Here is a 21,929-nt window from a genome sequence, read left to right as displayed (position 1 = left end):
AACCAATTCAGAAGTTCCCTTCTTTTTTGTAATTTAATGTGTGTATTTGTGGGTGGTTGTTGTTATTTGTTATAATATTTCCAGACCTTCTATAAAAAGTGATACTTTCCCATTCAGGACAAATAAAGTACATATTTACGTACATTCTAACTAACTAAAGAGCCATTTAAACAAATCAAACAGAATGCAGCTGTATTGAACAGTTTTCAAACAAGCCCTTTTTATTTATCATCAAGAAAGATCTAAAATTGTTATCTGTCATGTCAGTCATGAGTAATCATGCACCTGGAGCACTTCCGGGTGCCTTATAAAAGGAGCCAGCAGCCACTACTCGGGGAGCATGAGTCGGGAGGAGGAAGATGAAGCTTGACCCAAGGAGTGGAGGAGAAGTAAAAGAAAGAGGAAGACTTATTGTTTGTGCATTGTGCTGTGCTTGGACTGTGCTGCTGTGTATGGGGGAGATGGGGAAGACGGTTCCCACAAGCGAGAAGAAAAAATAAAAATCAGTGTGTGCCTTGCACTTGTGTCCCACAAGTTTCTGTGTTGGGTAAAGCTGGCGGTGCTACCCTCGTGGTCCACACAGTTTATGTATTATTTTTAGTCTTGTATATTATGTAATATATAATTCATCTGAGAAAAGCAGAAAGCAATATAAGAAAATGTAAATTGTTTTTAGATTGATTATTTTCGTCACAAGAAACCATCGATCTACTAACTTTATTTTCCTGACTGTTTTAGGCATAGGTCTTAAGTACATTATAATAAGTAAAACACTATTACCTTCTTTGTATGAGATAGTCCTCAAGTATATCCAAGCATCGAACCATTTGGGAAAAAATCAGTACTTTGTGGCCCCCATCCTTCATCTTGGGAAGCAGCTTGTCAATGAGAACTAATTTTCCAGCAGACTGGATCATTGCCTGCAGATGAAAGTCAGTGGAGGCAGGACTGTATGTATCTTTGAACTCTTCCAAAATCTTCTCTTCAGCACCTGAAAAAGCCATAAATATAAGTATTTAATCCAGTGTACATATCCAATTCTAGCACTGTTTTTTCTGAGTAGACCTCCTCTAGTCTAGTAAATTACTCAAGTAGTTCACCACAATTTACACAGATAATATGCATGACTATCCCTCTAAGAATGGCATGAAATTATATGACCTGAAAAATCGTTTTAGCAACGATCCAGGCTTTCCTCTAGCATCTCTAAAGAAGTTCAGAGTAGGTAAACTGGTGTTTCTAAATTAGCCATTATGAATGGGCCCTATGATGAACTAAAGCCTTGTACACAGTGCTGCCAGGATAAGCTCCAGATTTCTGCAACTAAGACTCGCAAATGTTATGTTAACAATGTTGAAGAATGGTTTTTAAATTAATAAAATGTAAGGCACGCATCAGGTGAGAACAGAACAAGAATATGTGAATAAGTGTGTTGTAGTACTGGGGTGTATTTACTGATACTACTGTTGTTGAGGCTGTATGGCATTTAAGATGTTATGTTTTAAGCTTTTGCAGATTGTAAGCTTTAAAAACTTCTATCTGGGTTCTAATTTTTCTCTAAGCTATCAAAGTTACACTCTTCTACCCTTTTCTATTTTTGCTGGCAACAAAGAGGTAACAGGTAAGACAGAATGAATTTACATGGCGCACCCTTTATAAGGTATGGGTGATTACAACATTTGCGCAACTCCATCATAGTGTTGACAAGATTGGGCACATTAGCTTGACCAGCCCCTTTAGTCAGGAAGGAAAAGTTTTTCTCCAAGATTGCCCGATAATATTTCTTCTGAATGTTGGTCAGTTCAACCTCAATAATGGTCTCCTCCTTAGGTGCAAGCTTCTTTTCTACATCTTCTTTCAAGCGCCGGAGCATCATTGGCTTTAGGATGGCCTGTAGCTTCTGAACCTGCAAGAAGCAAGAAGAAACATAATGGATCCACAGAGCTTGTGTCTAATTTTTGTCTTTTAAGTCAATAATGGGGCTAATATTCTGGGGCTAATATTCTTTTTAAACAAATCACGGCATATATGTGGTACATACAAGAGATTTGTTTGTAAATTAAAATGTGTGTCAAAAGCCTAAGAGGCATCTAAACACATACATATAGCACTAGACATAAATAGGATATTAGCAATGAAGAGCACTGGTCAATGTCAGCAACACGTGTAAAGGGATATTAAATGGAGACACACCAAAGCACCCCTGCCCTGCCCTGACCTTCCCTATTAATCTGATTTTATTCTTATGCAGTGATCTACACTGAGAACTATCTCAAAAGAACTGACAATGATTTACAAATATAATACATTTACATACCAAACCACCATTTATAGATATAAATATTTATATATACATGGAAAAAATTGATATTAATAGTTTTGGTTAAAACTTGGTAAAAAAAAGTTTCAGTCAAGAAATAGTTTTACTTTTCACTGTTATCTGTTGATCATAATGGCCTTTGTGGATGAGATCCAAGGGTCTATCAGAAAAAAGTAAAATCACAATTTTGCTGACCTAAGCCAACAGGACACCTGTTCCCTTCTGGATTTTATATCTTTTTATATAACAAATTAATAGATTATAAAAGTATTTAAAATGATCAAGAGAATGTTGTGAAAGCTGCTTTAAAATAAACCACTTTAATAAATACCATAAAAAATGATTGAGTAAATTCTTGCAAAAATGTAAGGAAACCACAGAGTAGTAGTGTGGTGCAATGAGTAATTATTTTCACCCAATTAAGTCTGGAGTTGAATTTTCAGGTGGATGGCTTTTGTAAAATGCTACATTAGTCCTGCATGCAGGTTTTTATGGCTTTCTCAGAAGACTGCTCTTCTGTCACTGCCCAACCATCTAAAGCAGATGTGTGTGTACTTATACACTCTAATGGCCTGTCATCTTATGTAAAATCTAGCTGTGTTACTTGGCTTTGCTCAGGAAATTTCCTAAGACAAGGAGCCTCAATTATATTGCTGCCAGCTAATCAGATTTATGGGAAATATGTAAGTAATGGAGTACTTTACTGTATGCAATAATTTTGTTGTTGTAGTCCCTCAAATCGAGGCTAAAATTATTAGTTCACTGGAGCTTGTTACTCTTGAACATGCTACATACAATTGCACAAGAGTAAAACATTCGTGTCTTGGATCAGTTCTTGCTTTCCCTAGTGACTTGGCTTTTGTCGATGTCATTGCAAAACACAATTTTAGAGGAAACTTTATCCCTTTGAATTCAAACAGGTAATTAGTAGGAATAATGGGAATTCCGGGTGTAAATAATAATTTCACCCTGTAGCACATACTTTAAAAATAATAGCTTTAATTATATTCTGTAATCTTGAACCGTTATAAAGTTTTAGGGGGTTTAGCTCTAAAGCAACATACACTTAACCATGATTTCCTTTAACTTACTACACACAACTTTGATAATTACTGGCTGCACATTTACATAACAAACTGAACTTTTAAACATTCTATATAAAAAAAAAACAAACAATATCATGAACTATGTTGATTGTCCACCTCTTCTATGGACTGTTCATGGGGGACCACTTTACTGAGCTGTACAAGCATTTAAACTGACCATTCATTTTAATGAAATTATTCAAAAGTGTTTATGAGATGTTGCTGTGTCTAGTTTTTCACCCTTAAATACTGATTTATTGAAATGTTCTTTCTAAGTCTGTACCTACTGGCCTAGATGTACAGTACTGTAGAAACCTGCCAAAATTCAGCTTTTTAACTAAGCCAGAGTATTTTTGATAATGAGTGAGTTAGTAAACTAATTTGACTTTGATATATCCCTCTGCTCCATGGTTTAAAATTATAAATTAAACAATGCAGATGTCCTAAATTGTCCCTAGTGTGTGCTTGGTGTGTGGATGTCTGTGTGCCCTGTGGTGGGCTGGCACCCTGCCCGGGGTTTGTTTCCTGCCTTGCGCCCTATGTTGGCTGGGATTGGCTCCAGCAGACCCCCATGACCGTTAGGATATATAGGGTTGGATAATGGATGGATGGACAATGCAGATGTGATTAAAGTACACATTGCAGAATTATTATTGGACCCCCACCACATTTTAGGGCACCATAATGTTTGGGACATAGCAATAGAAAGCAGTTATATTTAGGATTCTGTTGCATATCCCATGTATACAATGATGTGATAAGCTGAGTCCTTAGATTGTATTGAACTGTATTTATGGATGATCTTTTCTGCACTGCACTTTGGACACTTTTTTTGGTTTTTAATAAAAGCTGGTGCTCTGGTGATGTTCTGCCAAACCTCTAATGCAGTCGTTATCAGCTGTAGCTTAAGTTTCTTCTTAATTGGATTTAACTCCATTGACTGACAGTGGGTGTCAAAAAGAATGGGGTCAATACAATACAGAACAATACACAAAACAGAACAAATCCTCCATACAGTACAAAAATAATTTTAGAAGTATGGAATAGAATTTAACAGTAGATAATATCACATAATATGATTTGGATTTGTTTAGAGTCCTGGAGACCTCATCCATCAAGCTGCCTCCCCCATTTGGCCATTCCACAGCTGAAATAGCGCTAATCCGATGAAAGGACCCCTCTTTCCCACGATTCATGGGGGATGACTTTACCTTAGGCAGGCAAAAAAACTTGGCAGGTGGGCTGTGGCACCAAGTGCCACATTTCAGTACCGAGAAAAGAATAATGCTTTGGATCTTGGGAAGTTCCTTTTGTCTACACACTTTGATCTTTCCATCACTTTGATACAGACTGATGTTTGACTCATCAAGACCTTTTTCCAGAACTTTGCAGGTTCTTTCAAGTACTTTTTCGCAAACTATAATCTGCCAATCCTGCTTTTGTTTCTAACTAGTGGTTTGCATCTTGCAGTGTGGCCTCTGTACTTTTGTTCACAACGCTTTCGGTGGATAGTAGCCTCTCATACACACACACCTGCCTCCTGAAGACTGTTTCTGATCTGTTGGACAGGCATTTGGGGATTTTTCTTTACTCTAGTGAGGATTCTTCTGTCATCAGCAGTGGAGGTTTTCCATGGCCAACCAGTCCCTTTGCAATTAATGAACTCACCAGTGTGCTCTTTCCTCTTTAATGATATTCCAGACAGTTGATTTAGGTAATCCTAAAGTTTAACTGATGTCTCTAATGGTTTTAGTCTTGTTTTTCGGCCTCATAATGGCTACTTCGACTTTCGTTGACACAGCTCTTATCCTCATGTTGAACAATGGCAACTACAAATTCCAAAGGGTAGAAGCAAGCCAAGGTATCTTATGAAGCAATGAAACACTCCTGAGTAATCACAAACACCTGTGATGGCAATTGTCCCTAACATTATGGCTCCCTGAAACACGGGGGTCACATGTAAAAAGTATTGTAATTTCTACATGGTGTAACCGAAATGTATGCAAATACCTTTCAATTAAAGTCTGCAACGTGCACTTCAATCACGTTTGCATTGTTTGATTTGTAATTTACTTGCAGTATGGTATAGTGGTTAAGGCTTTGGACTTCAAACCCTGAGGTTCAAATTCAAGGCAATGTGTATCATTTGTGAATTAGAAATTTAGTTGGCCAAGTGAGTTATAATTTAACAAAACCATAAGATCACTGTTTTTTATTAAACAGTCTAATTTCTGATGATATAACTGATCTTTTGTTTGTTTCTTTTTTCCTGCATCATAGGATTCTGTCACTCATCAGTCCATAAAGAGGAATTCATACTACTGAATTGAGTAGGATCATTAACACTAGAATCCCTGAAGCCTATGAAAAAATTGTTTTGTAAATGTGTCGATCAGCACAAACAGCCTGCTGTCTCATCCCCCGCTTTGACAGAGCTCAGCTCAGGCAAAAAGTTCTCCCAGCTCAAGCCAAAGCTCCTTATCTGCATGTAAGGTTCTTGGAGTTGTATAGGGTAAATAATACAGTATATTGTTATTTGGAATACATGCATTTCATGTGTGTTCCGTGTCTACAAAGATCTGGGTGAGTGTAGGATGAAAGGAAATGCGAGGCAAGAAATGCTGAACACATACCTAAAGCAGAAATGTTTTCAATGTTATACTAATAATGACGTGAAGTGTATAATGTGTGAAGATTTTAGTCCAAATATCAAATAAACACATGCGCTTTTTATTCAAGACTATAACCAAAGAAAAAAAAAAACATTTGATTTACATGTTGCTGGCAATGAGTTAAAAACCCAAGCTCAAATGTCAATCAACAGGGACTTTATGTGTGTTCTTGAATGGTGCAGAGGTAAGAGCTGCTGCCTTATAACCCAAAGGTCCTGGGTTCGAGACCGGGTGCTCCATGTTTTGAGTAGTGAACTGCCATTATTCTTATTATTACTATAATATAATAAAAACATACATTTGATTTCACTCTGTAACACCTGGTGTAAATTTTGGCTTCTTGTAAAAGTGATTGTTTTTTTATTATTCAGTTGTATTCTCAGTGACTTTCACATGGTACAATGAACTTACCTCTCGCTCTCTGAGTTGATGGCATTTATCTCCATTCTTTTCACAAGAGCAGCGCTGTGGCTGATGCCTGCTTAAGGCTATCTGTTGTACCAGCAATAAAAGATACAATGTCCCGTGACCGCTATCAGACTGGACAAAGGCAGGACCATAACAACAGACAGATTCTTCACAGAGCTTTTGCTGGCTAATAGACTGCTGCACTCTGCTTGGCACCATAAAGTAAAATGGGATTTCCACCTGCAGCTAAAGTCACTTCAGTATGTGAGCAATTTCCCACGCTGCCTTTCAGATCTGGCAGTGCCATGATGAAAAAAACAGTGATGTGATGGTTTTGTTAAATCATAACTCACTTGGCCAACTAAATTCCTCATTCACAAATAATATATGTTTCCCTTGAATGTGATGCATTACAAAATTCAAGCAAAATATAAACAGAAAAAAATGATAGTATCTACATTTACTGTATCGGCTGTTACACTGAAGTCCTGCTACTTAATACATTTATTTTTGAATATTTATTAGAAGATAATGAATATGCTGTATATGTATCTATTATGTATACTGTATAGTACATATATTGCTAGTGAGCAGAGTTTTGTTTATCACAGCTTCACAAAGTCGCCTTAAATTCTGTTTTGTACAGAATTTTGATATTGTGAAATGCAAAACTCACTAAAAATGATTTTATGAGGTGTTTTTAATGTTATTTAGGGTTAAAAAGCAAGGACTATTGCTTCCAAAGAACTATTTTGCAGCTCAGCCCTGAAACAACGTCCAGTCTTCCATATGGCTCCATACTCTGTCATCTGCCTAATACACTGCCTTCATGCACATTCATGCCACTGGTTCTGCTTTGCACAAATCATTTCAGGTCAGTAGTAACACCAACTGCACTCACTTTCCCCAACTTTGTAAGCTAACCCAAGAACTTTCCAGAGGCTTGTCAGCAGCCACACACTCAGGCCAATGGATTTTAGCAAAGAAGAAGTACATACATTCAGGTATGTGCTGTCTACGTGCAACCAACCCCACCCTTTACAGCAGAATTATTTTTCCAATGATTTTGTAATAGAGAAAATGATGTGATGAAAAATATATGTGGTAATTGTTAGAAGCTTCAATGGCACAGTGTGTGCAACAGTGTAAATTAAGTTCTAAGGAGATAACTGCGATTATCTGTCATTGTTTACTAATTTCTGTTCATGTAAGAAAAGTGTGATTTGGAGTTAATATCAAGTAAAACAATTGGGTAAGTTCAAAATAAATACAGGGTATACACTGCTTCTTTAAATCATTTTGGTTATGGTTTACAAACCATTTGCTACATCAATTAATCTTTATAGTAATTCATATCTGAAAATACTGCACAGTAGTAATAACCTTGCATACAATAATTTAACTGTATGCCTAATATCAGTTTGTTCCACATAAGCTGGGTATTATCATGTTTGATTATCCAAACTAATTTGATTAACTGAACCAGCCCAGGTCCAAATTAGTTGGATAATTGGTATTCTACTATAGCAGGGGTTCTCAACGTCGGTCCTGGGGACCCTCTGTTGCTGCAGGTTTTTGTTCCAACCAGCTTCTGTTTTCAAATTGAACTCCTGGGCTAATTAAGTGAACTGATATTTCCCAAGTTCTGTGTTTAAGGAGCAATATATTAATTAGAAAACTAAGTTTGCTAAAAAAAAAATGTACCAAGAAGTTATATAGGAATTTTTTTTTCTTTTTAACAGTATTTTCATCTTGATTTTCATTCTACTTTTCTAGGTGTTCTAATTGTTTAATTAATCCATCATTTACTAATTAGTGGGTCTGACTCTAAAGTAGCTGCAGCCTTTGGTTATTCAGTGTTGTTTTCCTGGGTGTCTGCTCTGCTCATTTTAAGTTGTCATTATTAAGATACAATGAAGGGGGAAAAACTGCACAGAGAAAGGGCAAAGTAAAATGAAATCTACAAAAGATAGTTAAGCATTTAAATCTATAGCAAAAGCAGAAATCTTTATAAATGTCTTATAAATGTAAAAATCATGCTGTTATGCTTTTCTGAATGTCGAATAAAAGAAAAAAAAATACCAGCTAATTAAATGAGATCTGTGCTATAAGGTGTTGTCACTGATTAGGAATCTGGTTGGAATAAAAACCTGCAGCCACAGAAGGTCCCCAGGACGGATGTTGAGAACCCCTGTACTATAGCATATGACACTTCTATTGCCCTTTCAGTCATCCTTATATGATAGAGGTGGTTACCCCACCATTCATATGAACTACCTGCTCTTCTGTCTTCAGGTCCCCAAACTCTTGCATGAATGTTGACTCTGAAGGAAAACGGACTGGCTCAAGGAAGTGCAGGAGACTGAAGAGCTCTTCCACAGTATTTTGCAATGGAGTCCCAGTTAACAGCACCTTGTGTTCCTGCAATTAACATATACAAACAGTTTCAGGAAAACGTAAATTGTGTTAAAATGGGGAGGTTAATAACTCTCCATCAGCTACATGTTCTTCAAATTATACTGTTTTATACTTTACTTTGCGCAATTGCAAAGTAAACTCTATAATTCATTGACAGGTTTCATTTTATATCCAAATGTACACTTAGCAAACCACAAAAAGTTCTCAAATTAGATTTTTTTTTTCCCCCAACAAGCAAAAAGAAGACATACACAAATATTTGAAGTGTATCTGTTCTTCATGTAGGTCACACAATAATCCCTCCCTTCACTGCTATTGGTTAATGGTTCTGACCTGCAACCCTCTTTTTTCCCTCTTAAAGCCAGCAGTAAACTGCACAACTCTTCTTCCATCAGAAGGGTCTCACTTCCTCTGCTGTGAAACTGCTAGGTATATGATATTGATCAAACATTGTCACCTATTGACTAGGAGAACATCAACACGACGAATAAACCACCACAAGCAAAAATGCAGTTTGGTCGCTGAAAGCCCATATGCTTTCTGTGGTAAGTATAAGGCAGTCTGGTGTACTATAAGCAGCGGTCTTTGACACCCAAGTTAAGACTGTACTTGAAGAATTGGGTTTCTGTTTTTCAGTATATTTTTGATTAGGAAAAATATTGCATGGATCAAACATCTTAAACATCTGATATTACGCCAGGCTTTGAGAGCCTACAGTTTGGTTGGGTGGAATTAAAAACTGCTAGTCCTGGGCGTCCAGACTACCTACTTGTCCACCCCTGCAAATATGCACCATACTCTGTGGCATATTGCTTCTCTATAAAATGGAGTCAGTCTGTATGACTACTTAATTTTTTTAAACCGTCCAAAAGATACATGCATCATACAAATAGAAAACAAGTACAATTTTATATGACGCAAAGAAGACATTCTCTCCATTGGATGAAATTGTAAATTTAGCTGTGAATAGTGATCAAACATGAAAAATGGAGAAAAAATTATTTTATTGGTCTACTACTCTTTGTAATAATTGTGAAGGCAACATGTTTAATCACATTAGCTTGAGTCACACACCCCTCGACCTTGACTCAAACAACACACTTAACAACTGCAGATGGTTGATGTCGTTGCCATGTGAATGTCAGACTACACTAGTAATTGCAGGAGAACCAAGATTACACAACTTTTTCACAACATCTCACAGAGTTTAAAATTCCTAACTATTGGAAGCTTACCTCATTTTGGAAACTTATGAACATGCTGCCTAACAACACCGGTATATTCCAGTTCATCCAAAATCATGGTCTGTATTTTTCCATTATCCATTTACTCATGGCAAAACAAAACATGATGCATTGAACAGACATGCTTCTTTGCTGTTCCCGTGGTCCAAAACACCCACCTTTTCTTGTTTCCTTGCAGCTGCACTATGTGCATTGCATTACCAGCTGAATGCTCATTAGTTATAAACTCTCACCTACAAAGATGCCTTCTCCTACAACTTAAGATTGATATAGCAATTCATAGAATGCTTAGACTTAATCGTTACAGATGTCAATGGTACATGGCTGGTGGCCAAAGGAATGTGCCTTAACTGTCTGCTACTTGGTAAGATTATGTCAATGAAAGCTACAGATGAAAACCAGAGAAAAATTAATGTAGTGTGACATTGGCCTTAAGGGAGTTCACACTAAGTAAATTATTTAATGCTTGCATTTTACTAGGACCACTGAAGATAAACAAAATAGTTGCCAAAGAATTTTGCTATCAATTAATTGCTTTGTTTCATATTATGTATGTAACTTCCTTGCCCATGAGAAAGAGATCACATTTTGTAATATGTAGTAAAATGTAAGTAAGGAGGAGGGCTGAAGACCAAATATCTCAAAAATCTAGAGTCCTTTTAACTTCACATATGGTAAGATCTTCCTCTCTTCTAAGATCTGCTATCACTTGGTATTGGAGAAAAATTGTGATGTGAGAGTACCTGAAAGGAAAACACATATGGTAATAGATTTGGGGATAACCCATCAACACTCTCAATGTCACTTTCTTCTGCTTCTTGTGTCAGCTCAAAATCCTTATCTAACAGTGGAGAATTCAAGTCATCAACAACATATAAAACTTCTGGGGCTTCATCCATAATGCCGTGCGTAGAATTCACACTATAACACGGTGTAAGAACAAAAGCGGAAATGTGCTTACGCACAAAAAAATCCAGATGCATTAATAATAATAATAATAATAATAATACATTTTATTTATACAAGGCGCCTTTCAGAGAACTCAAGGACACCGAACAAACAATAAATAAATACAAAACACAATTATAATCAACTTAAAACATCAAAAAATCTAAAAATTAAAACCAAACAAAACCACTATAATTAGGAGGAAGAAGAAAAAGCCATTTTAAACAAATGTGTTTTAAGTTTACATTTGAAAGATGAATATGATTTGATATTTCAGAGATCCGCAGGTAATGAGTTCCAGTGCTTGGGAGCAGAACGGCTGAAAGCTCTGCTCCCCATGGTGGTTAGATGGGAGGGAGGAACGGTCAGATGGGTGGAGGAAGAGGATCTAAGGTTACAGGATGAAATGGCAACATGTAGAAGGTCAGACAGATATGGAGGTGCGAGGTTATGGATGGCCTTAAAAGTTAGTAGCAGAATCTTAAAATCAATACGAAACTTGATGGGGAGCCAATGAAGCTGCTGCAAGACCGGAGTAATATGGTGAAAAGATGGGATTCCAGTGATGATACGTGCTGCAGAATTCTGGACTAACTGAAGCTTGTGAAGAGATTTATTAGGGAGACCAAAGAGGAGTGAATTGCAGTAGTCCAGCCGAGAAGTGACAAGACTATGAACAAGAATGGCAGTAGTATGAGGAGTGAGGGAGGGACGAATGCGATTAATATTACGTAAGTGGAAGTAAGCAGACCGGGTGATGTTATTAATGTGACATTGGAAAGATAGAGTACTGTCGAGGATGACACCCAGACTCTTGACCTGAGATGATGGGGAAACAACAGAGTTATCAATAATAAAAGAAAGATTATTGGTTTTGGATAATGATGATTTTGAACCAATGAGGAGAACCTCAGTTTTGTCACTGTTTAATTTAAGAAAATTTGAAGAGAACCAGGATTTAATTTCAGAAATGCAATCAATAAGTGAGGGTGGTGGAAAAGAGGAGGTGGGTTTACCAGCAAGGTAGAGCTGGGTGTCATCAGCATAACAGTGAAAATTAATGTTATATTTGCGAAAAATATTGCCAAGGGAAGAAGGTAAATAATAAAAAGAAGAGGCCCCAGGACAGAACATTGGGGCACACCAGAAGTAACAGAGGTGGGTTGGGATGTGAAAGTTTTAAGCTGTATGAACTGAGTGCGGCCTGAAAGGTAAGATCTAAACCAATCAAGTGGAGTGTGAGTAATGCCAATCAAAGATAATCTATTAAGGAGAGTGGTATGACAAATAGTATCAAAGGCCGCACTCAGATCAAGAAGGATGAGAATAGTGATTAGACCAGAATCAGCAGCCATAAGGAGGTCATTAGTAATTTTAACAAGTGCTGTTTCTGTACTATGAAGGGGGCGAAAACCAGACTGGAACTTCTCATATAGATTATTGTGAGACAAGTGGGTGTGAAGTTGGATAGCTACTATTTTTCAAGAATTTTGGAGATAAAGGGCAAGTTAGAAATGGGGCGAAAATTATTGAAATTAGTAGGATCACAACCAGGTTTTTTTAATATTGGGGTTATAGCAGCAGTTTTGAAAGATGAGGGAATAATACCAGTAGTAAGAGAAGAGTGAATGATGGCAGAAATAAGAGGGACTAGAGAGGGAGGCAGGCTTTAACCAAAACTGTAGGCAGGGGGTCCAGCTGACAAGTAGATGACTTGGATTTGCAGATGAGATCTGAGATTTCAGAGGAAGTGGGAAGCTGGAAAGAAGAGAAAGAGTGAATAGGTGAGTGTAGTTCAGAAGAAATACAGAAAGGATCTGGACCAAGGTGCTGATGTATCTTTTGGATTTTCTCATTGAAAAAAGACATAAGAGAATTACAGAAGGCAGTTGAGTGAAGGTGAGATGGTAAAGAGTCTGGAGGTTGTGTAACATTATTAAGTAAAGAAAACAAAGACTTGGTGTTACCTGTATTACTAGTAATTAACTGAGTGTAATAATTAGATTTGGTTTGAGCTATACAATCCTTGTAATAGAGTAGATGATTTTTATACATCTCTTTGTGGACAAAGAGTCTGGTTTTTTTAAACAACCTTTCAAGTTGCCTGCCTTTAGCTTTCAGAAGCGAAGTTCAGGCGTAAACCAGGGGCAGAAAAGGAAAAGAAACAGATCTGGTTTTAGCGGAGCCAGAGAATTAAGAATACCATTAAGACAAGTGTCATAATATGAGACCAGTTCTATGGGAGAGGATAAATTATAAAAGTCCATTTGAATCAATTCTAGAAGACAGCAAATTCAAGTTGATATATTGATATTCTTAATGTTACGAAAGGCTATGAGGCGTGGAAGCTTAGGAACAGAAAAGGTAAGTTTAGCGTTGAATGAGAGGAGAAAGTGGTCGGTTATAGTGAGTTCATCTGCTATAAGATCAAAAGGAACAACACCAGAGCAGCAAATCAGGTCCAAGATATGTCCTTTACAATGGGTAGGAACATCAGTGTGCTGCTGGTATCCAAAACTCCCAGGCAAGATAAAAAGTCTCTAGTGAGAGGGATATTGATATTGTCCAGATGTATATTAAAATCACCCAGCAGAATTATATTTGGAGTAATTACAGATAGATTGGTAAGGAAGGTAGCAAGATCGTTCAAAAATTGTTGTTAGACTTAGGAGGACGGTAGACAGTTGCAATGATGGTTGGAACTGGCCCAGACAGTTGACACACAGTCGATTCAAAAGAGCTAACAGCAGGAGCAGGCAACGGCAGGACTTTCCACTTCTCACGATAAATTATCGCGACACCTCCTCCACGGCCAGATGCACGGGGTTGACAAGTGTAAACAAACCCCGGGGGGGTGCATTCATTAAGTTGTGAAAAGTCTTGAGGTTGCTGCCAAGTCTCAGTTAAACAGAGAAAGTCAAACTTACGGTCAATGAGGAGATCCTGAATGAGATGTCCCTTGCTCGTAAGTGAGCGGATGTTCAAAAGACCAAAGCTGACAATGTTGCTGTCGCTTTTGACAGTGGTGTTAGTCGACCGAGCTAAGCTGGCCAACACGCTATGGTCAGCGTTCCTATCTGTGTTATGTGGAGGGTGCCGAAAATCAGACCAAAAAGAGTTAATTCCTTTCGAGGCGTCCGTTCGGAATCTCCGGCGGGACCCACGATGGATGTATCTCTGACGAGGGAGAAGTATGACGTCCGGGTCGAAATATAGCACCGACAGCAAAGGCACAGACTGGAGAAGACGCAGTCGAAGCAGCTCAGCAGCTGGGTACTGGAGGAGGCCAGTCGCAGGTTGAATAACGAGCGACAGAAGACTCCAAACAAACAACCAAGCAAAAATCCTACCAGTCCACATTGTAGGCGAGGAGGCCGCAAGCAGCACAGACGTGCAGAGAATAAACCGGTAAGTTTCAGACGAAACGGAGGTTAGGCTGAAGCTAAATGCAGACACAGCATATAGTATATATAGCCACGCAGAGATGTCAGCATTATAGCAAAAGAAATACCATCAAAATCACTAGTCTTAGCAAAAATCAATATTCTAGTTACCGGCGAGCAGCGGCGACCAGTCCCGCCAGCGTTCACTCAACCGGCAGTGCACAACATCTGTGCGTTCACCAACTTTCACGCTACATAAATCCCGGTCAGCATGAAAAGTAACGCACGTGCACGCGCCTGCTGTCCCGCCCTGTCTCCTCCAGAATTAAGCCTCTTTGAATACGCAAATCAATATAAATAGCCCTTAAGCTCAGCCTTCTGCGAAAAGACAATGGCAAAAGCACAGGGGAAAATAGAAGAATTTCAACGAATACCAAGACCGAGGCAAGGAAAAATGTACTATTTATTGGTTTAAAAAGTGGTATAAACAACAAAAGGAAGTTGATTGAGTGACATATAGTGTTGGAGAAACTGGAAAGCTCAAGTTCACAAAGTCATACAGTGCCCGAAATAAAAAAAGAAGTTGTCAGATATCAAAGTCAGGCAAGTCGTAGCCCACCATCTGAGTGTCAGCTTATTAGGGTACAGAGAAAAAAAAATAGGCACACAGTGGAGAAAAAAGCACGAAATGTCAACTTTAATCTTGAAATTTCCACTTTAATCACGTAGTTTATTTTGTCATTAAAGCAGAACATCATCAACTTCATCTTAAAATCTCAAATTCCATCGTAACTAAAGTAGCACGTTAAATGCTTTGTTTTGTATTTGATCTTCTACGTGCTCTATGTGTGTGGATCACTATGTGCTTCTGGGCTTTCTCTTCCTCCGACAGGACACAGAATCCATTACATTCGTAATATTACTGCTCCCTGAATAATTAAAATACTGAAATGTATATGTGATATCATTTTCATGATGATAGGAGTTAAAGCATGTTATTAAACACGGGAACACGGTGACGCAGTGATTGTCCCTGCCTCACGCAAGAAGCTTGCTTTGCTGTGTGCAACCTTCGATGAAGTAATTTATTGCAGCAGTACTGTCTCTTTCAAACGTACTAACCTCCAATTCCTGGCCTTTCCTTTTCTTTCTCCAAATACCCAATTACCACACAATCAGCTCTGTAATAGACGTGAAGTCATCTGTAAGCTTAGAATGCCGATTCTTCGAAACTTTTAAGGAACACTGAAATATCTTCGTAGCACATGTTTAGAAGAATACAACGTGAGGCAGGAACAATCCGTGAAAGGAGCGCCAGCTCCTTGCTAACGCTGCAACACTGAGTCCGTTTATTTATTAACAATATACAGTAGATTATTTAAATTAAGTTAAAGTTTTATCTGCATAATATAAACATATTTTGCTGCATTTCATCTTAAAAATGATATCGTCATCATATGTAAATACGCGCTTTATAAAGTGGCTCAGGTTGTGCAATATAACTGTATTGCAAGTTTACAGTGAGGTAATTGTACTTATAAGTACAAACAGTTCTACAAGGAGCACTTGATGGACTGATTGAGTGTGTTTATAGTTTTTGGGATTAAACGGTTTCTGAAAACCGCAAGGTCTGTACAGGAAAGGCTCTGAAGCATTTGCCGTAGGAGAGCAGTTCAACAAACAGCATGGCTGAGGCAGCGTGTGCTTGATGCTGTATTCCTATAATTCTCTTTCCGATCAGCTGCTGTAGAGCTGTGATTCCCCACTCAGATACAGTGATATAAATACTCCTGAGTGGTGCAGTGAGAGTAATATGTAAAAAGATGATCTGCTGTGGCAACCCCTAACGGGAGCAGCTGAAAGAAGAAGAAGAGGGTGCAGTGAGAGTAACAACGCTAAAGCAGCTATTGTATTTAGAATAGCCTGACCATTCTGTGGACCATTATATTGTTACAGGTTAATTACAAGCAGATGCATTAAACTAATAGACAACATGCAGTTAACGTCAGTGTATTTATAAAGCCGCGTCAGGGATGTGGATATAAAACAGAAACGGTAACCACACAAGAACAGTACCACTGCAAAACCGAGCACAGAACTTGCGTACGCCAGGGTATGAGCTACCGTGGAAATGTGTGTGGCTTTACGCCAAGTTTAGGTTTTATACATTGCGATTTGAGCGTGGAAACGGGCTTACACAACATTTTTATGCATACACACCGTTTATACATGAGGCGCCTTGAGAATATTTTTTTAATAATAGCTCATGGTAGGTATTTGATGCTGTATTATAACAAAAAAGGAGGCTTGGAATGTCTGAAACGCACCTGTTGCACAAAAATTGCATTATGTAAAACACCTGATTGATCAGTTATTTGAAGTAATCAACCAACTAATCGATTAGCATACTTGTCCAAAATTTCCCCTGCCAAAGAAATTAGTGAGTGGACTGCTCAGTGACCTCAATGGAAATAATTAATTCATATATGCAATATTTTTTATAAGTGGAATTTGATTTTGATTCCTGATTTGAATGTTATTATTTTAAGTGAATGCTTAGACCTTATAGTGGCATGCAAAGGTTTGGGCACCCTTGCTTAAAATGTCTGTTACTGTGAATAGTTAAGTGAGCAGAAGATGAACTGAACACCAAAAGGCATAAAGTTAAAGATGACACATTTATTTAATACTTTAAGCATTATTATTTCCCTCATTCACAGGTACAAAATATCAAACAAATGAAAAGGGCCTTAACCTAAAGTTTGGGCACCCAACATGGTGAGTACTTAGTAAGACCTCTTTTGGCAAGTATCACAGCTTATAAATGCTTTTGTAACCAGCTAAGAGTCTTTCAGCTCTTACTTGGTGTATTTTGTGCTTTCAAAAGGTGTTTAATTCTGCAAAATTCTTGGGCCAGCTTGCATGCACTGTTCTTTGGAGATCTATCCAGAGATTTTCAGAGATGTTTAGGTCAGGGACTGTGAGGGCTGTGGAAAAACCATCAGCTTGTAACACTTGAGGTATTCCATTGTAGATTTTAAAGTGTGATTTGGATCATTATCTTGTTGTAGGACCTATCCTCTTTTTAACTTCAACCTTGCTTCCAGAATTTGCTGGTATTTATTTGAATCCATTTTTCACTCTACCAATGACATGTTCCTTGTGCTACTGGCTGCAACACAAGCCAAAAGCCTGATTGATCCAACCCCAAGCTTAATAGCTGGAGATGTGTTCTTTTCCTGGAATTCGGCACTCTTTTTCTCCAAACACACCTTTGTAAATTGTGTCCAAAAAGTTCTGTTGACTTCTGTTCTTCCATAGGACTTGTTTCCAAATTCATCAGGCTTGTTTAGATGTTTATTTAAAAACTACATGCACTGAATTTTGTAGCTAGGATGCAGGAAGAGTTTTCTTCTGCTGACTCTACCATGAAGGTCATATTTTGTTCAGGTGTTGCTGCACAGTAGAACAGTGCACCATCACTCCAGAGTCTGCTAAATCATCATGACGGTCTTTTGCAGTCAAACGGGAGGGTTTATTTACCTTTCTAACACTCCAATGAGCAGTTCTTTCAAAAAGTTTTCTTGGACTTCCAGACCTCAACTTAACCTCCACCATTCCTGTTAACTGCTATTTCATTTTAACATTACAAACTGATGAAACATCTACCTGAAAACACTACCTTCTTCTACTTTTCGAACATTATTTTATTTATAAGAGTGCTATAAAGCTGCTTAGAGGAGCCCATGGCTACTGAATGTTGGGACAAGTTTTAAGGAGTCGGAATTTATAAAGCTTTGGCAATTTGCATCACCTGGGGGTTTCTTAACAATGACTGTGAACAAGCCATAGCACTAACAAGCTAATAAAGGGTTGAGACCTTGTGAAAAGGTATCTGAATCTGAATATGTTAGTTAGCTCAAACTTTTGCATTGTGCTCCTTTCTGTTTTTCACTGTACAATTGTACAAAACAAAAGCAATATGCTAATCTTATGTAAAATGCTGAAAAGAAATGTGTCATTTTAACTTTATGCCTTTTAGTGATCAGTTCAACTTCTGCTCACTTAACTATTTACAGAAACACACATTTTAAGCAAGGGTAACCAAACTTTTGCATGCCACTGCATGTGGTTTTGTCTTTTGCTATAGAATGGCTATAGTGAGTTCTTGCAGTTGCAATGGCTCACAGGAATACTGCTACTATATTCACATTCTCTTTTATGCTCAGTATATAGTCAATTCTGAGGAATAATCTATTATTATGTGATCTGTCTTTAGTCTTAGGGGCAGGTTCTGTATGCATGAGGCACAATTCATATAATGCAGTGACAAGGAATAAAGAATGCAAGAATGTAAGAACTCAAACAGAAGTGAAGCTCCTCTGTGTGGTATCCTGTGTTTTACATACCATGTCATAATGGAGAAAAAGGGCAGAGACTGCAGATGAATTCACTGTATTCATTAACCCTTTCTACAGAGCTGGCTCATTCTGGCAGCATGTTATTGGCTGTGAAAAAAAGAGGCAAGCACAACTGTGCTAAGAGGCCTGGCACCTTGCCATTAACGGTGATAGCCAACAATTTTTAGTAGTTTAAATTGACATGGTCTGATGACAAGGTCAGCCACTGGGGTCAGCAAGACTGACATACCACACAAGTAGAAGTCATTGGCTTACGAGGGGCGACTATTTCTCCAACCCTGGGTGGATCAATTCTACCCACTAATCAGAATATTCTGGGGGAATACTGCAGTCATTAGTTGCAGCTCCATCCTTTACAAACTAATAAATACAATGTTAAACAATTAGAGTATTATTCCCAAACAGCTACTTTGGATTATCAGAATTTCGTTGTATAATAATATTCAGCTTTAATATCACAGAATTGAGTGGCTATTCTAATTTTCTTCTTTTTCTGTCTTGCTTGAACTCAAACTGAACAGCCAAATAAATTTAAGATTTTATTCTATGTGTATTATAAACACAATAAATACAAAATACCTATTTCCAAAAGACAGCTTTCACTTATGTGTATACATATACCTTACCAGGTTCATGAGCTTGAATCCCTCCAGTAGTTTGCAGTTTTTGTTTTTGAGCCGATGTGCTTCATCAATGATGACACAGCGCCATTCAATGGCATTTAATTCTGGACAGCCACCTAGAATCATCTCGAATGTGGTGATGATGGCTTGGAATTTGTAGGCTCCACGGATAATGCGGCCCTGTGAAATTATTATGTGGATGGTAAGGACTTCAGTACTTCACTTTCAGACATTACACATTCTACAAATATTGGTGCTATCAGAGATCTCTTTACATATAATGCATTTTGTGAGATTTTTGGAGTTTGTGCCACTGGGGTAGCACCTTCAGAAGTTTGACACTAATTGTTCACAGAGGATTGCTTAACTTTAACTAACAAACAATATTTTGAAAACAAATACAAAAATTCACAGTTTTTATCTATCTTGTATCTCATCAGTGGATATTTTTTAAAAAGAATAAGAAAACTTGGCTGAATGCTTTTTTCCAATCCAGAAAACAGTTAAACGTTAAACTGCCATGGAGGTTAACTGTGACATACAATGTTGTGAAGCTAGATTAGACAAACAGGCAAAGACTTCTCAGGTAATGTACAAAGGTATTATTACAATTTTTAGATTCGTTAAAAGTCACTCGACCCAAATGTCAAAACTGTGTAGCCTTTTGCCAAAAACCTGTATTTTAATATAGAAGTTGCACCATGCTTAAAGAAAAAGGAAAAGATATTTTCATTTTATATTGTGGAAAAAAATCACCTATTAAAAAAAATACGCACCTGTGAATCCCTGAAGTACATTTCATACTGCTGAAGCATTTGCCGACTGACCATGCTGCCATGATATACAATAACATTCAGGTCAGTCCACGTGCGAAATTCTCGTTCCCAGTTGGCAATAGTAGAAAGCGGAGCGATGATGAGAAAGGGCCCCCGGACACCAGTTAGATAAATTTCTTCAAGGAATGTGATGGACTGAATAGTTTTTCCAAGACCCATTTCATCAGCAAGAATACAGTTTTGCCTTTAACATAACATAATAATTAGAAATGCATGTGACTAAATTGTCTATATACTGCTATTAACAGAGAAGAACAAAATATTTCAAGGAAGTTAGAAATACATCATTTTAAAAAACAAAAAAAATATTAGACAAACTGAACAACATTCTAGAATGTCATTTATTTAAACATATTAGGAGCAATATAACACAAAGTAATCCAACTGATGTATCATGATTATTGATAATTAATATGTTAAATTTATAAAATCCAAATGATTCCTAAGCAGAAAAGTAACCAAGAATAGTAGAAAAAACTAAACCAAAGCCTTACAGGGGAATTTTTACTTCAATATCTTAAATATGAAAACGTTAAGTCAGTGCTAAGTTAGGCAATGAAGCTACAAGTAATAAAAAGGGAAGCTTCATAAAAATAAAGAATTACCTGTTGTACCAGTTAAAGAGAAGCCAATTTACTCCTTCCAGCTGGTAGTCCCTGAGTCGATTGCTATTCCGATATTCTCTGGATCGCTCAATTTTCTTCCACATATTGGCTGGGGGCCGCTCCTTGGATTTAAAAAATAAACAAGTAAATAAAAAATACTTTTGTTATCAGTTGTCATATAGTGTTGTAAAAAGAACAGCAGAGACAGAAAAGACTTACTATCCTCCTTGTGTCTGGTTGAGCTGTTTGCAAAAGTTCAAATTCCTCAATTTTGCTCTGGTCTACATCCTCCTTGAGCTCCCATGTGCTATCTTCATAAGGCAAAGAGCACCACTTCACTAAATAATAAATTATGGGCTAAAGAAAGACCAAGAGAAGGAGGATATATGATGAAATACAGATTTATGAGCATGTATCCTTTGTCAAGGGTATATGATTAATATGAAGCTGGATATGACATTTGGTTGAAACTTCACCGTTAGAAAAAACGAACACTATTAATGAATGTGCTGTCCTAAACAGGCCTCAAAGTCTGAGGGAGATTGCTATGGTGTAGAGATAATGCCTAAAACAAACTGGGGAGAGAGAAACCGGGAAAGTGTTTCAACAAGTTTAAATGAATGACTTTAATTGAGATTGATGGTTTATCTTTTACTCTCTTGAAAAACTAAAATTTCATTAATTTAAATCAGCCTGTTCCCCAAAATGTGGGATAACCTGATAACAATTAAGTAGTCCTAAAAACCCTAAAACACTGAAGAAATGACTGAAAATCCAATAATCTGACATTTATTCTAATAATCAATTTGTAGGTCACGCAAAAAGTATTTTCGTAGAAATAACAAGGATTTACTTTTCACTATCCTAATTATTTAAATATTTTTTAAGAAGTGTTTCATTGGCAGAGATAGTTGATGCTTCTATTCGAAATAAACTTAAAGCAGATGATCAGGTAAAAGACAAACC

General features: G+C 37.4%; 1 protein-coding gene across 16 annotated transcripts in view; it reads right to left on the bottom strand.

Annotated features, from left to right (window-relative positions):
- chd9 (chromodomain helicase DNA binding protein 9) overlaps positions 1–21,929 on the bottom strand; it is a 277,289-nt gene that overhangs the window by 45,876 nt on the left and 209,484 nt on the right. For all 16 annotated transcript variants that reach the window (XM_039762900.1, XM_039762899.1, XM_039762897.1 and 13 more), the window contains 7 exons: positions 21,183–21,320; positions 20,964–21,085; positions 20,299–20,542; positions 19,526–19,702; positions 8,763–8,906; positions 1,651–1,906; positions 781–991 (listed from right to left, as the gene is read on the bottom strand). In XM_039762900.1, the coding sequence (XP_039618834.1) occupies positions 781–991; positions 1,651–1,906; positions 8,763–8,906; positions 19,526–19,702; positions 20,299–20,542; positions 20,964–21,085; positions 21,183–21,320 (1,292 nt within the window). The remainder of the gene's footprint in view (positions 1–780; positions 992–1,650; positions 1,907–8,762; positions 8,907–19,525; positions 19,703–20,298; positions 20,543–20,963; positions 21,086–21,182; positions 21,321–21,929) is intronic.

Source organism: Polypterus senegalus, chromosome 9, assembly GCF_016835505.1.
Source record: "Polypterus senegalus isolate Bchr_013 chromosome 9, ASM1683550v1, whole genome shotgun sequence".
NCBI classification, from domain to species: domain Eukaryota; kingdom Metazoa; phylum Chordata; class Cladistia; order Polypteriformes; family Polypteridae; genus Polypterus; species Polypterus senegalus.
The sequence above is the reverse complement of the archived record's forward strand: the minus strand, read 5'-3'. Positions and strand labels throughout refer to the sequence as shown.